Source organism: Rousettus aegyptiacus, unplaced genomic scaffold, assembly GCF_014176215.1.
Source record: "Rousettus aegyptiacus isolate mRouAeg1 unplaced genomic scaffold, mRouAeg1.p scaffold_m13_p_5, whole genome shotgun sequence".
Classification (NCBI taxonomy): Eukaryota; Metazoa; Chordata; class Mammalia; order Chiroptera; family Pteropodidae; genus Rousettus; species Rousettus aegyptiacus.
Genome location: NW_023416308.1, coordinates 34,882,693 through 34,894,475, shown reverse-complemented (window position 1 = coordinate 34,894,475; position 11,783 = coordinate 34,882,693). Strand labels below are relative to the sequence as shown.

The window sequence follows — 11,783 nt, the reverse complement described above, 5'->3', positions numbered from 1 at the left end:
TTACAAATCACCAAGAAGTCCCCAGAGTAAATCCTTCAACCCTGAAATTATATTCTTTTATTTATAGACTCTGGGAGCAAGGACCCAAGCACAGCCTGGTGCTCTTGAATAGAGAATAGAGCAGCTACTGTCCAAACTCAAGAGATTGCTGAGGTGCCCTCCCCCGATGGTCTGAAATGATCCACACTTCTCAAAAAGTCAACAGGAGGAATAGCAGGCTGACCAAAGGAGGAGGCAAGAAAAGAAAGTCCTCTTTTGTCCCAAAGGCTATGGCATCAGATCAGAGTGGAGTCCTGGGAATGTCTGCCTGACTCCTGTGCAATAGCCCTGGCTCTGTCGTCCTGTATCCCTACTACTGTGCCTCCACTATTGCACCCCTTCCACAAGCTACTTAAGTGCCCCTCCTGGAGTGCATGAGCAGATCCCGCTGCAGCCCAGACTCCAGGCTCACAGACAGTCGGGCTGTGGGAGGGTCGGTCAGCAGAGTTAATTTGTTGAAAACACCTCGGCCAAAATAGTCTGCAATCACAGAGAAGCTGTCATTGGAGCACTTGAGCTGCAGGAAAAGAGGAGAGAAGTAGGAATTAGAACTGAAGTGCTCATTTCCTCAAATGAAAACAGAAAAGCCCTGCAGTACTCTCTGTGAATGGATAGTCATCTATCCCAGTCTTTCTCACCTGGTGCTGGAACTGATCATGGAGATCTTGTTTCTGTTCCTGGGCCCGGATCATATCCATGACCTTTCTGTTTTCAGGGAGACAGGTGGGGCAGTCGGCATCACTTTCTGAGTAACTCTCAAAGCAGTGTTGGTGAAAGGAGTGGCCACAGAGAAAGTGGACTGAGGGCAATTCCAAGGCACTATTACAGATGCTGCATTTGGTCTTCTGGAAAATCTTCGGACTACAGGCAAGGAAGACCAGAAAGGAGTTGCAAACAGTGAGGGCAGGGCCAAGAGCAAAATGGAGAGAGAAAGGGGTTGATGTCAATAAGAAGAGAGAAGTCCCTCTTACGGGACTATAAGGACCTGCTCTTCCCACCTACAAGGGATCAAATGAGGACAAAAGCGCTAGGCCTGCAGTAAGTCTCATTATGCTCACTGCAAGTCCAATTAACCCAAGGGGATATTTTTCTCTTTCAGCTTTTACAATTGCCACAAAATTGTCTTTCAGATCTTTACTCAGATATGACCCTTTCATTGCACCTTTCCAGAATATCTTATAAATATTTTGTGTCTCTGTCTGTCTCTCTCTCCTCTCTCTCTCTCTCCCTCTCTCCCTCTCTCTCTCACACACATACACACACACACACTCATCCTATGCCCCTTCCTCAATTTTCTCCTAAGAACTTACTACCATCTAATATACTACAATATTTTGCTCATTTAATGTGTTCACTGTCTTTATCTACCTCCACAATGTAAGTTCCATGAAGGCAGTGCTCTTTGTGTTAAGAATAGTGCTTGGGACATAATAGGGGCTCAATAAATAGTTGTGGAATGAACTGTTCTTTAATTAAAGTATTTTACAATGTTAAGGGTAGATAAGACTTAAGAGCAGGCATTAATGTCTACTATACATATTTATGAATTGCCCACTTTCTGTATTTTCTGAAGGAAAGTTTTTACTTCTGAATGGTTTCTAACCACAACTTAGATGTATTTAGAAAATTTAAAACATAGGCATGTGCAGAAAGAAAAGTACCTGCTACAATATCCTCCAAAGCCCAATAAATAATGATCAATGTAATAAATCATTCTTTGGAATTCCTCCATTATAACAGATCTTTAAGCATGAAATGCTCAAACATACTCCATATAATCTTTTGTCTACGAAAGTATTTAATGACATCCTGTGAAGAACAGAGTTAGCCCCTGGACTCCTCCACATATCAAGATGCCAAGTACCTCGCCTTGAGCTCTTGGATCTCCTGACGGATGCGGGTAGTCTCCTCTCGGTACCGCCGCACCCGGAGCTCATCCTGTGCAATCTGCTGGCTCTGTTTCTGCAGTTTTTGGACCAAGTAGTCTCGGATAACAGACAAAGTGGCTGTGGAGTTGTGGGCCAGGGTCTGCACCACTGAGATTGGGAGCCAAGAGGAAACAAAACAATGAACCATCCTCTGGACATAGTCGAAGGGCCCATCCCAGGGCCCCTGACTGTCAGTAGCTGGCACCCGCCTACCCACCCTGTCCTCCCAAGCACCTAGAAGGGGTGGCATGAGGTTCTTGTTCTCAATATGCTTGAGCACAGCTGCCACATACTCCTTGCAGTCCTCTTCCTTGCGGGCAAAGTAGCTGAGTGCTTGTTCCCACAGGGAGGGCTCCTGCTCCCCATGGCGCTCACACACAGCGATCACCTGCCGATACTGTTCATGCTGCATGTGGTAGTGCATAATCTGCTGATACCTGTGGCCACGGCAAGGCACAACTCAGTGGCTGTCCCTGAAAAAAATACCTGGATCTTTCCCCCTTCCCTGAAATTCCCCAAACTCTTACAGCTTCCCCTGTTCATAGAGGTAAAGGACCCCATCCTGGAAGTCGTGCATCTGGCAAAGGACCAGGGCCTTGTCAAAGACGTCACAGAAGCGGCCACTCTTCAGCAGGGAGATGGCCTCTGCATGAAGTTTCTCTTTTATCTAGGGAAGGAGAGTAGAGCTGCTGGACATAAGGGGAAAATATCACAAGGCCTCTTGGGACAAGGCAAGTCAGCTGTCTCTTCCCCTCAGTCCAATTTCCTCTTCATTAAGGACCATTTAGCCCCCTATAGTGAGGTGTTATCGGTATAAAGCGAGGCTCCCCAACCCCTGGATCACAGACCGATACCGGTTCATGGCCTCTTAGGAAGTGGGTCACATAGCAGGAGGAGAGTGGTGGGGGAGTGAGCGAAGCTTCATCTGTATTTGCAGCCACTCCCCAGCACTAGCATCACATCCTCAGCTCCATCTCAGATCAAAAGGTATCGGATTCTCATAAGAGCACCTGTTCCTGGTGCCAAAAAGGTTGGGGACCACTGGTAAAGAATGCGGCAAAAAGTAACCACAAAAGATGGAAGAACTGTCTTTTCTCCAGCACCTCCTACAGTTTTTGCCAGGCCTCACCTGTGGATCCTTCTCATGGGCCCAGTTCTGAAGTCGTAGCTCAAGGAGCGTATCATAGATGCCCTGTGGTGAGTCGGGCTGTACTTCACTCATGTGCTCTAGGAAAGCTTTCAGCTCTCGTGGGTTGTTGGCAAAGATGGGGATGAACTCCTCCGAGTTGGCCTAACTTGGCAAGGGAGGAGAAAGGAGTCCAAGTAAGTGGGCTTGATACCCATAAGACCCCTAAGGTGATCCTTGTTGTCCTACAGCCATTCTCCCTGAGGCCTCACCCTGCAGCCTGGAGCCTCTCTGTCACCTCGGCCTTCGAGGCTGGGTTGATAGTCGGTACAAAGTCCCTTCAGCAACTGGGTCATCTGCTCTGGTATATGGTGCATGAGGATCTTGCCATAGCGTTTCATGTTGCTCTCTGCCTGCTCAAAAGGCAGCCTGCCAATGTATCTAAGGGCTTCCTGATAATTCTGTGAAGCAGTAAAGGGCAGATTAAGCACATGCTCCTATCTCATCCACTAGGAAGCACTATCATCATTCTGAGATGTCCTAGAAAAAGAACAAAACTGAGTCAAGAGTCTCTCCTACCTTGATATCCTCTAGCTGAATCTTCAAGTACCACTCATGATGTGCATGGTTCTCGGCCAAATAGAGGGCATGGGAGTAGTAGCCAGCTTGCCGGAGGACCTTGATGGCTATCTCCACATCAAAGTGGACTTCGCTCTCACTCTTTGTCTGCCAGGGAACATTAGATAGAATTATTCACAGAGAGGTTGTGGTTGGGGAAGAGAAAGGAAACATGCATCTAATTCTAAGACTGGATTCTTAAGATAATAATAAAGTCCATGCTTTTAAAATATAATGTTATCTTGTCTCTCAGAAAGTTTCTAATAACCAAAGTCTTTCTTTGCCCCTATATTAGAGGGATTCCTTCCTCTAGGGACAAAGGGCTCCCCCAATGTTACTTCCTTGGGTTTAGATACCATGGGAAGTTCTGGCATCATAAAACAAGAGGGGAAACAGGAGAAAACTAGTGGGAAAGGCTACTAATCTTTCCCACTTTATAGACCAGAGGGTCCTAGTCCCAGGTTAGTTCTTTCTTCTCTCTACATCCTGCTGAAGAAGGGCAAGCCCTAGTAGAGCTACCTCACATTCAGTGGGGCCCTCAAGAAATCCCCTACTACCAACACCACCCTGCACCTTGATGAACTCCTCTAGCTTCGAGCTGTCCTTGAGCTTGGTATAGCAGTTGAGTAGCAGGGTAGTGTGGTCAGCATTGGCCAGGGATTGCCGATGCAGGGTCTGCAGGTAGGCAGTCAGGTTGTGGATACGCTGGGCATCCAGAAACTTGCGGATCACATATGATGGCTCCAACTTTCCAATGGTTCTAGGGAGACACATGCGTCAAGTAGCATCTGAATCAGTGTACTTCTCAAACTTTAACATATGTAGGAATCACTTGCAGATCTTAAAATGGAAACTGTTTCAGTAGGTCTGGAGTGAGGCCTGAGAGTCTGCATGTCTAACAAAGTCCCAGGTGATACTTATGTAATTAGACTGGACCGGATGAATATCAAGGCTTCAGAGCACTGGTTCTTAAAACTAGTTGAACACAGGAATTCAAGAGAGGTTGAGAAAGAAGGTAGACAGGTTCCTATAATCCCTTATTAGGGCAGAAAATCCTAAGAATTAATACCAAGAGAAAAAAAAGTGAATACCTTTCCCTTTAAAGACAGTTCAAAATAAATGTTAACAAAGATCAAGCTAAAGTTTAAAATAACAGGTATTCATCCACTCAATCGGATACTAGTTATGCAATATTTGACCCTAAACATTCCCTTTCCAATAAAGTATATTGCCTTCTCAATAAGGCATCACAGTTTCTACAGATATAAAGGATGGTTCCTGGTGGAGTCCACCCTGTCCCTCAAGCACAGATTTTAGGCTATTTGGCTGCCTGTCCCTGCATTCAGAGCTACATCTTACAGTGCCTCCAGACTGACCGAATATACTGCTGGACAGCCCCATCATGGTTGCCCTTGCTGTAGAGATGGTCCCCGTACTGCATGAAGATCTGGGCCAACCCATCACTGTCCAGATGCTGGCTCTTGGCCAGGTTAATCGCCATCTCAAATAGGTTCTTCCTAAACAGCATCTGGTAAGGAAGAGAGATTAGAAAGTTGGGAGAAGTAGTACTGAGTAGACATTTTCCCAAAATGCACCCACAACACAAAAGCCAGACAGTCCTGAAGTTCCGATTGCCTAGATCCTAGACAGGGTAAGCCTTCTCAGATACCCCCAAGATCAATATCACCTCACCTCATAAGGTTATCTGCAGACAGATAGGGCCCTGAAAGTGGGCTCAGACTTCCTGCCATTACTTCCCTCTAAAGCCTCAGCCCAAGCCATTTACCTTGTAATTCTACCCTAAGGGAGCTGAGTAACACCATAACCCAAAGGGAAGGAAACACTCTAGCCAAGGTGACTTTGGGAGCCTATTTATAGCTATGTCTGCATGCTGTGGCCAGCTCTGGGAACCTGGTGGCCTTGCCTCCAATTTGGTCTGTGTGTCCTTCTCCTGCAGTGCGTGGACCCGCCCATCCCGCGTCAGCACGTACAGAGAGCCCCACTCAGCAAGCACATCCACTATATCCTCAAAGACAGCGCTATAGGCTATGAACTTGTTGCACAGGTCATAGATGTTGAGAATCTGCTTGTCGGAGCTCTGTGAGTCCCTGCTGGTAAACTCTGACCTGTGTGGAAAAGAAAAAGCACCCAATATTTGTACCCCCACTGTCTCAGCTCCTCTTTATTTCCTTTCTCATGACAACTTTGGTGCTGCCCATTCCACCCAGAACGAATTACCTCTTTGGCATCTCTAGCAGTTCATCCCATAACATGCAGCATGGTGCTGGCAGTTGTAGGAAGAGAACATATAGACCTGATCTTACCCTTTGAGATCCTATACCTAACACAGGCAACAGATTAGAGAATTAAGTTCAAACATCCATTCTTTTGACAAATAATTGGTTCCTAGTATATATAAATCGATATGCTTAGTACTAAATGAAAATAAGCTAATGTCTAACAGGGATTAATTCCATTATGCAGAAGACCCTGCAGCCCCTCTCAGATGACTCAGAGTAAAAATGCTGGGTCCTGCATGTCCCAATTTCTCTACTACTCACTGTTTTGTTCTTATGCCCCAGTTATTTTTGACTGAAGGGTACAAAACCAATACTAGGTCCAAAATTTCCTGGAGCATTCTAGTGTACCAGTGCTACTCAGTAAATGTCTCCAGCAAAAATACATTTTTCAGTAAAAACATTATAACTGAGTCTAGATGTAAGCACAATTTACATAAAACCAAAGTAGGAAATCGACAGGATCCAGACATTAGGGTTTTAAAATCAGGTTAATTCTGGGAACAAGTCCAGCCCTCTCCCTTTCCCTTCTCCCTGGAGTCCTTACTTGGGAGAAACCTTCCGGTCACGAGACACAATGACAAGATATCCTCTAAACCAGTGAGCAATAAGTTTATGGCCCTCGAAGGCAAAGCAGGGCCCACGTTCATCAGGCTGGTACAAGTAGACACACTCATCCCCAGCCACTATGAACTGCAGGTCCTGAGAAGGGTCGCTTAGGGCTGAGCAACGCAGGCCACAACCATGGGTATCCAACTCCACACGAGGGTAGTCCTTTCCAGAAACTATATAGGACTGTAAGAAGTAAGAAAGGGGTTAACAGGTTCCTTTTGAAGAGGTGGTATTTAAACTTTCCCAAAGATATTCTCATTCCCACTCTCTTTCTTTTTAACTCTTAGCACTCTTAAGAGTTTCCCTGGCTGCTTGCCTTCTCCATTAATCATCGCCCATCTACTAAATATAAAAGCAAGGACCACATTTCCCTCCTCTGTATATACTACCTACTACAGGAATTCTCTAAGTATGAGAAATACAATAATCTTTTACTGTTTATTCCTGAGAGTAGGCTATTATAAATTAGGATCACCAGGACCCAGAGAAGTAAAGTAACTTGTCCAATGTCACTTTAACAAGTTAGCTGGGAAAAAAATTCAAGTCTTTTACTATAAGCCAGAGTTCTTTTCATAACTCTAACTCAGTCTCTTAAGTGAAGAAATAAAATATTAAGCTGAACAAATGATTCAAGCCTTTATGATGAAAAATGTGAGAATCCTACTTCTCTCATCAGTCAGTTCCTTACCCTAGCCCTCTGAGCAATAGAGAAGCCTCTTCTGTTTGCCCCTAACAGTGGAGGCCCTGGTCATACCTGAACGTTCTCTGTTGTCACAACAAACAAGTGAGTGGTCTTTCCAGCTTGGCGAAAGGCCAGTCCAGTAATAGGATAGTTGCCCTTGTGTAAAATCTGGGTCTTGCTATGCCGGTCCCGAGTGATGTCTCCTTTGTTCAATGTAACACTGCCATCTGTGAAACCTGCAGACAATAGCACTTCATTGAGGATGGAAGGTCAGGAAGCACAGAGGGAGAAAAAGACCATTTGAAGCACTCATTACAAGTGACAAGCTTTCTTCTCACTCCCAACTTCTCTGATGGTTAACATGAAGACAAGTACTCATGACTCATATTCAAAGAACAACACTAAATGCTTTCCCATTCCAAACTTTTACTATCTCAGAACAAAGTGTTCTTATTAAAACAATGAAGATGAGCTGCAGAAGCAACTCTGAAGAATATCTAGAAAGAATCTTGGAGTTTTAGCTTTGCCTTCTTTCTGCTTACCGATGGCCATAAAATTGAGATTTTCGTGGACGGTCAAACAAGACACAACAGTTGGCTCCGTTCCCGGAATGGCAGGAAATATTCGAGTACAGAGTGGATTACCACCATCTCTCTTCTCCAGGTTCCAGATCTTTACCTGTGGACATACCTCAGATGTGTGAATGCTAGTCACCCTCCAACAAACAACCATTCTCAGGCTTCTGGGTCTTTCCTGGTTCCTTTCTAGAACTCACCAGAGGGTTGATGCCCTCTTCATCCTCACCAACAGATGCCAGAATATTGTGCTGCTTCAGTTGGTACAGGTGTGTCACCCGTAGCTTGTAGGCTTGGAAGCCTGTAAGCTGTAGAGAGCGGGGCAAGAACCAGATCTGGCCTTCCATATGTGTAGAGTAGTCAAGGAACCTCCTTTCCAAGGAGATACTTGTATTTAGACCAGAACCCAGATAACAACTAATATACAGACAGCTCTTTAAAATTTTCAAGGATTTTCCCACATATTATCTCCTGGAACTCCCCATCTTAAAAAGAGTGAAAAGGCCAAAGATTAGTGGCAGCAATAAGAAAAACAATGCAACAAACTGGTGGTCTCATTTACCTCCTCACCCACAGTATTTGGCAGGGAAGATAATGAGGCCTTACCTTACATAGTCATCTTTTAAAGACAACTTGCACTCTTTCTTTTGATTGATCTTAAAATAGCCCTGCCAAATTGGTATTTCATACCTCATTTACAGATTAAAAAATAAAAATAAAAAATTGAAGCCCAGAGAGGTTAAATGACTTGTCCAAGATTACTCAGTTGGCAACAAGTTAGAGAACTTCCTTCTTTCTCCCCTCAGACCACAGAAGGAGCACCAGGCTCCCATCTAAAGAAAAGTGGCACGTAACACGAACCCCTCTGACGGACAGATTCTATCCCAGCTGGTTCTCTTCAGGGATCCAGGGAGGGAAGAGACAGATCCAGAGGAAGGATATCGCCAAAGACTACGCTCCCTCGGCCTGAGTCACAGACAGTGATGCCAGGAGGGAGGCAAAGGAACTTGGAAGCAGCGGGTCCAGAGGTGGGCGTGGCCCCGGGAGTGGCCCCATCGTTGCCCAGCGGTTCCTTCACCAGCTCCTTGTCGAAGAAAACGAAGCGCCGCCACTGCAGGTAGGCTGCCATCTTGGCCCAAGGTCCCCAGCCTGTGGGACAGAGGTCACGTGAGAAGAGCCTGTTGGGTCATGTGACTTGGCGATTTCCTGGTGCCTGGGTGCACAGGCGCTCTCGAGTGAGGGTGACTTCTTCCGGCTGCTGGGAGAGTAAGTGAGGCCTTGTGAAGTGGGTTCCCTCGCCCGCCGCTTGCTCCGCGGTTTGCAATTTTGCCGGTTTTGTAACCGCGCTGGCTAAAATGCTTTTAAGAGCTGGGCCCTTTACCTCTTTAAATATCAGTTTTCTCCTTTATTAAATGCGCGGGCATTGAGGGATCAAGATGAGGACTGTCATGCGCTTTGTGAATTGTAACCTGCTGTGCCTAAGTGTTCTAACAGCACAGGACTGTTTTGATGCTTAAATAAAATAGTGGTATGAAACTGGTTTTCCAACTGTAGGAGAGGAGAAATAAAATTAGAAGTTTGGGTCTGCCACCATAGAGAGACTGAACCATAGTGTCTCATGTTCGTTTTCTGTGCCCTTCTGTCAGAGTGTGTGGCTTGTAAAAGACACTTAAAACATGTTTCTTAACGAAATTGAGAAATACCGATAGGGTGGGAACTCCCATAAGGAGAATAGCAAAAAGTCTGGAAGTGACAGCTCTGAGAGCAGAATGATTTTTTGTGAGGGGAGGAGAACCAAATTATTTGAAGGAATGGTACAAATGAAAGAACATAAGTAGATGGTTTGGTGCAACTTATAGAAAAGGTAAAGGTAACCCCAATCTGCATGAATTCCTTTGGTGACCAGAGGAGTCACCCCGTTGGCTACTGGAAGCCAGCCAAAGGCTTAGCTCTCATCACTGTCTCCCAGGGTAAGCTTGTCAAAGAGATGCCCTGCCATGCCAGATTCTGGGAGCCCCCATCTTGTGCAAGTTGGTAACATGGTCACCCAATTCTTTGATGATTTCACCTGGAGAGCTGAGTGATTTAACAAGTGGCAAGTATCTGAGATATCCCACGGCCACATGTAATTCCAACTCTAGCTAAACCAACTGTCCACGTGGAAAACTAGGTGTTTGTGTATCTCAAAGAGCTCTATACAGGAGTGACAGTCATTTTGAGAGAGTATTTACATCAAAAAAGTGGCCACGTGACTAGTATTTGTGAAGTTTATTTTTACACTCCCCACCCCCTACACACACACACTGCTTTTTAGTTTCAGAACATTTTACTCTTTGTTTCTACCAGCCTTAGTTTCAGAGAGCAGGGGTTGTAATTTGTTGACCATGAACCAGGCCTAACAGAGTCTGGTAGATGCTCTACGTTTGGCTGAAGGAATGAATTTGGATGATTTTGCTCTTATCCCCTCCTCTCCTCAATCTGGTTGATGGGAAAGGTAGTACTCATTTGTCTAAAGAGCCAGCTCAGATTTCTTCCTCCTTGTAACACAGGTATTGGAATTGTTTCAGGATATCAACCCATGGGCAGAAGTACAAATGGAAAGTTGATTGCACCCACTTTCACCTGTTGAGCCTATTCTGTACTACTCATTAGAATTCTTAGGTAGTCTGCCAGTTGTTAAGACTTTGAATATGTTAAAGGAAGCAATATGACAACTGAGAAATGTGAACAGCAGACAGAATGGCATCTTTGTTGACTTGAGTGCTCCCCATACTGTCCGATGGCAGAGGCCCAGAGTCTTCCTTTGGTATCTGAACCTAGTTAGGACGATGCCAATTGGGTCTTCTTACTGATGAAGGTATAAAGGCAGAGATTGACCTGCTCGTGTTACCTACAACTTCTCTTCAGACTTAATGTTTTCCTTCCTTTCCTCCTTTGACAAATATGTGCTCAGTATTCACTATTGCTGGAATTGTAGTGAATGTTGAGACTATAAATATGAACAAGACATGATTCTTGCCCTTCAGGAGCTCAGCAACCACTGTAGGGGAAAGACAAAATGGACTGACAGTAACAGGCCCTTAATTTCATGTAGTGAATTATACCTAACATAGTGCTTTCTCTTTTCATGTACTCTTCATAGCAATCATTTGGAGAAGGATCATTCTCTCTGATGAGAAATGGTGTCTCAAAGAGGTTCAAGGGACACTCTCTGGGCAAAAAACACCGAAGTTCTTTGGAAATAAAAAGTTCTTCAGTTCCCTAACATTTAATTAGATGGTTTTGCTGGGATGTGAAGCTAAGCTATACTTGTCAGAACATACACCAGGGTTTGTCTTTTAGTTATATTTGTCTGAATCTAGGAACTTTAGGAAAGGAAGATGAGCAGGCAAACTGCACAGAAAACGATTATGTGTACAAATTCACTTAAAGTTCTGTACACTGAGAACTTGAATTCTGAAGGGCTAAAGATAAAGAAGTAATTCAAATCTAGTTTGAAATGAAAGAGATTACAACTCAGAATCAATAATTGCCTAGTAATCCCTTTTTTCCCTTCAGCAAACTAGTCCCCCACGATGTACAACAGTCATATCCACTGGAGCAAAACAGGAACACTTCTTGTTCCAGCTGTAAACTTTTATTTTCTATCTTTTTTTTTTTTTCCTCATTTTGCTCTCTGGGTAGAAATGATTTTCTAAACGACAGAAAAGTCTGGGTTTTTTTTCCTTTTAGCTCCTAAAAAGTCTACAGCAGTTTCCACTTTAAAGCGAGAAAGTCAACTTAAAATAAATCCAGAGGTCTTATAGTGCAAGACAGCCCAAGGCTCCAAAGCTACAGTGAAAAAAGGAGAAAGAAGCAATTCCCTGGTTTCTGATTGTGAAAATATGGACTACAAAAGGGAAATGA

The 11,783-nt window shown here is 44.6% G+C and overlaps 1 protein-coding gene across 3 annotated transcripts; it reads right to left on the bottom strand.

The window, feature by feature from the left end:
* Nucleotides 1–27: 27 nt before the first annotated feature.
* On the bottom strand, nt 28–9,045 carry VPS11 (VPS11 core subunit of CORVET and HOPS complexes). 3 transcript variants are annotated; one of them, XM_016139344.2, is made up of 16 exons: nt 8,820–9,044; nt 8,078–8,226; nt 7,845–7,980; nt 7,375–7,538; nt 6,556–6,803; nt 5,636–5,837; nt 5,088–5,239; nt 4,285–4,471; nt 3,673–3,819; nt 3,366–3,554; nt 3,097–3,258; nt 2,495–2,634; nt 2,202–2,404; nt 1,904–2,075; nt 678–900; nt 28–556 (listed from the first exon to the last, which is right to left on the bottom strand). In XM_016139344.2, the coding sequence occupies exons 1-16, from the start codon at nt 9,004–9,006 to the stop codon at nt 392–394; spliced, it is 2,826 nt and encodes a 941-aa protein (XP_015994830.2). In that variant the 5' UTR covers nt 9,007–9,044; the 3' UTR covers nt 28–391. The 3 variants fall into 3 exon arrangements, 2 of the variants coding, with proteins under 2 accessions (XP_015994830.2, XP_015994829.2); XM_016139343.2 differs by having other exon boundaries at nt 1,904–2,404; nt 8,820–9,045; XR_001596218.2 differs by lacking the exons at nt 2,202–2,404; nt 2,495–2,634 and having other exon boundaries at nt 415–556.
* Between the last annotated feature and the right edge of the window lie 2,738 nt (nt 9,046–11,783).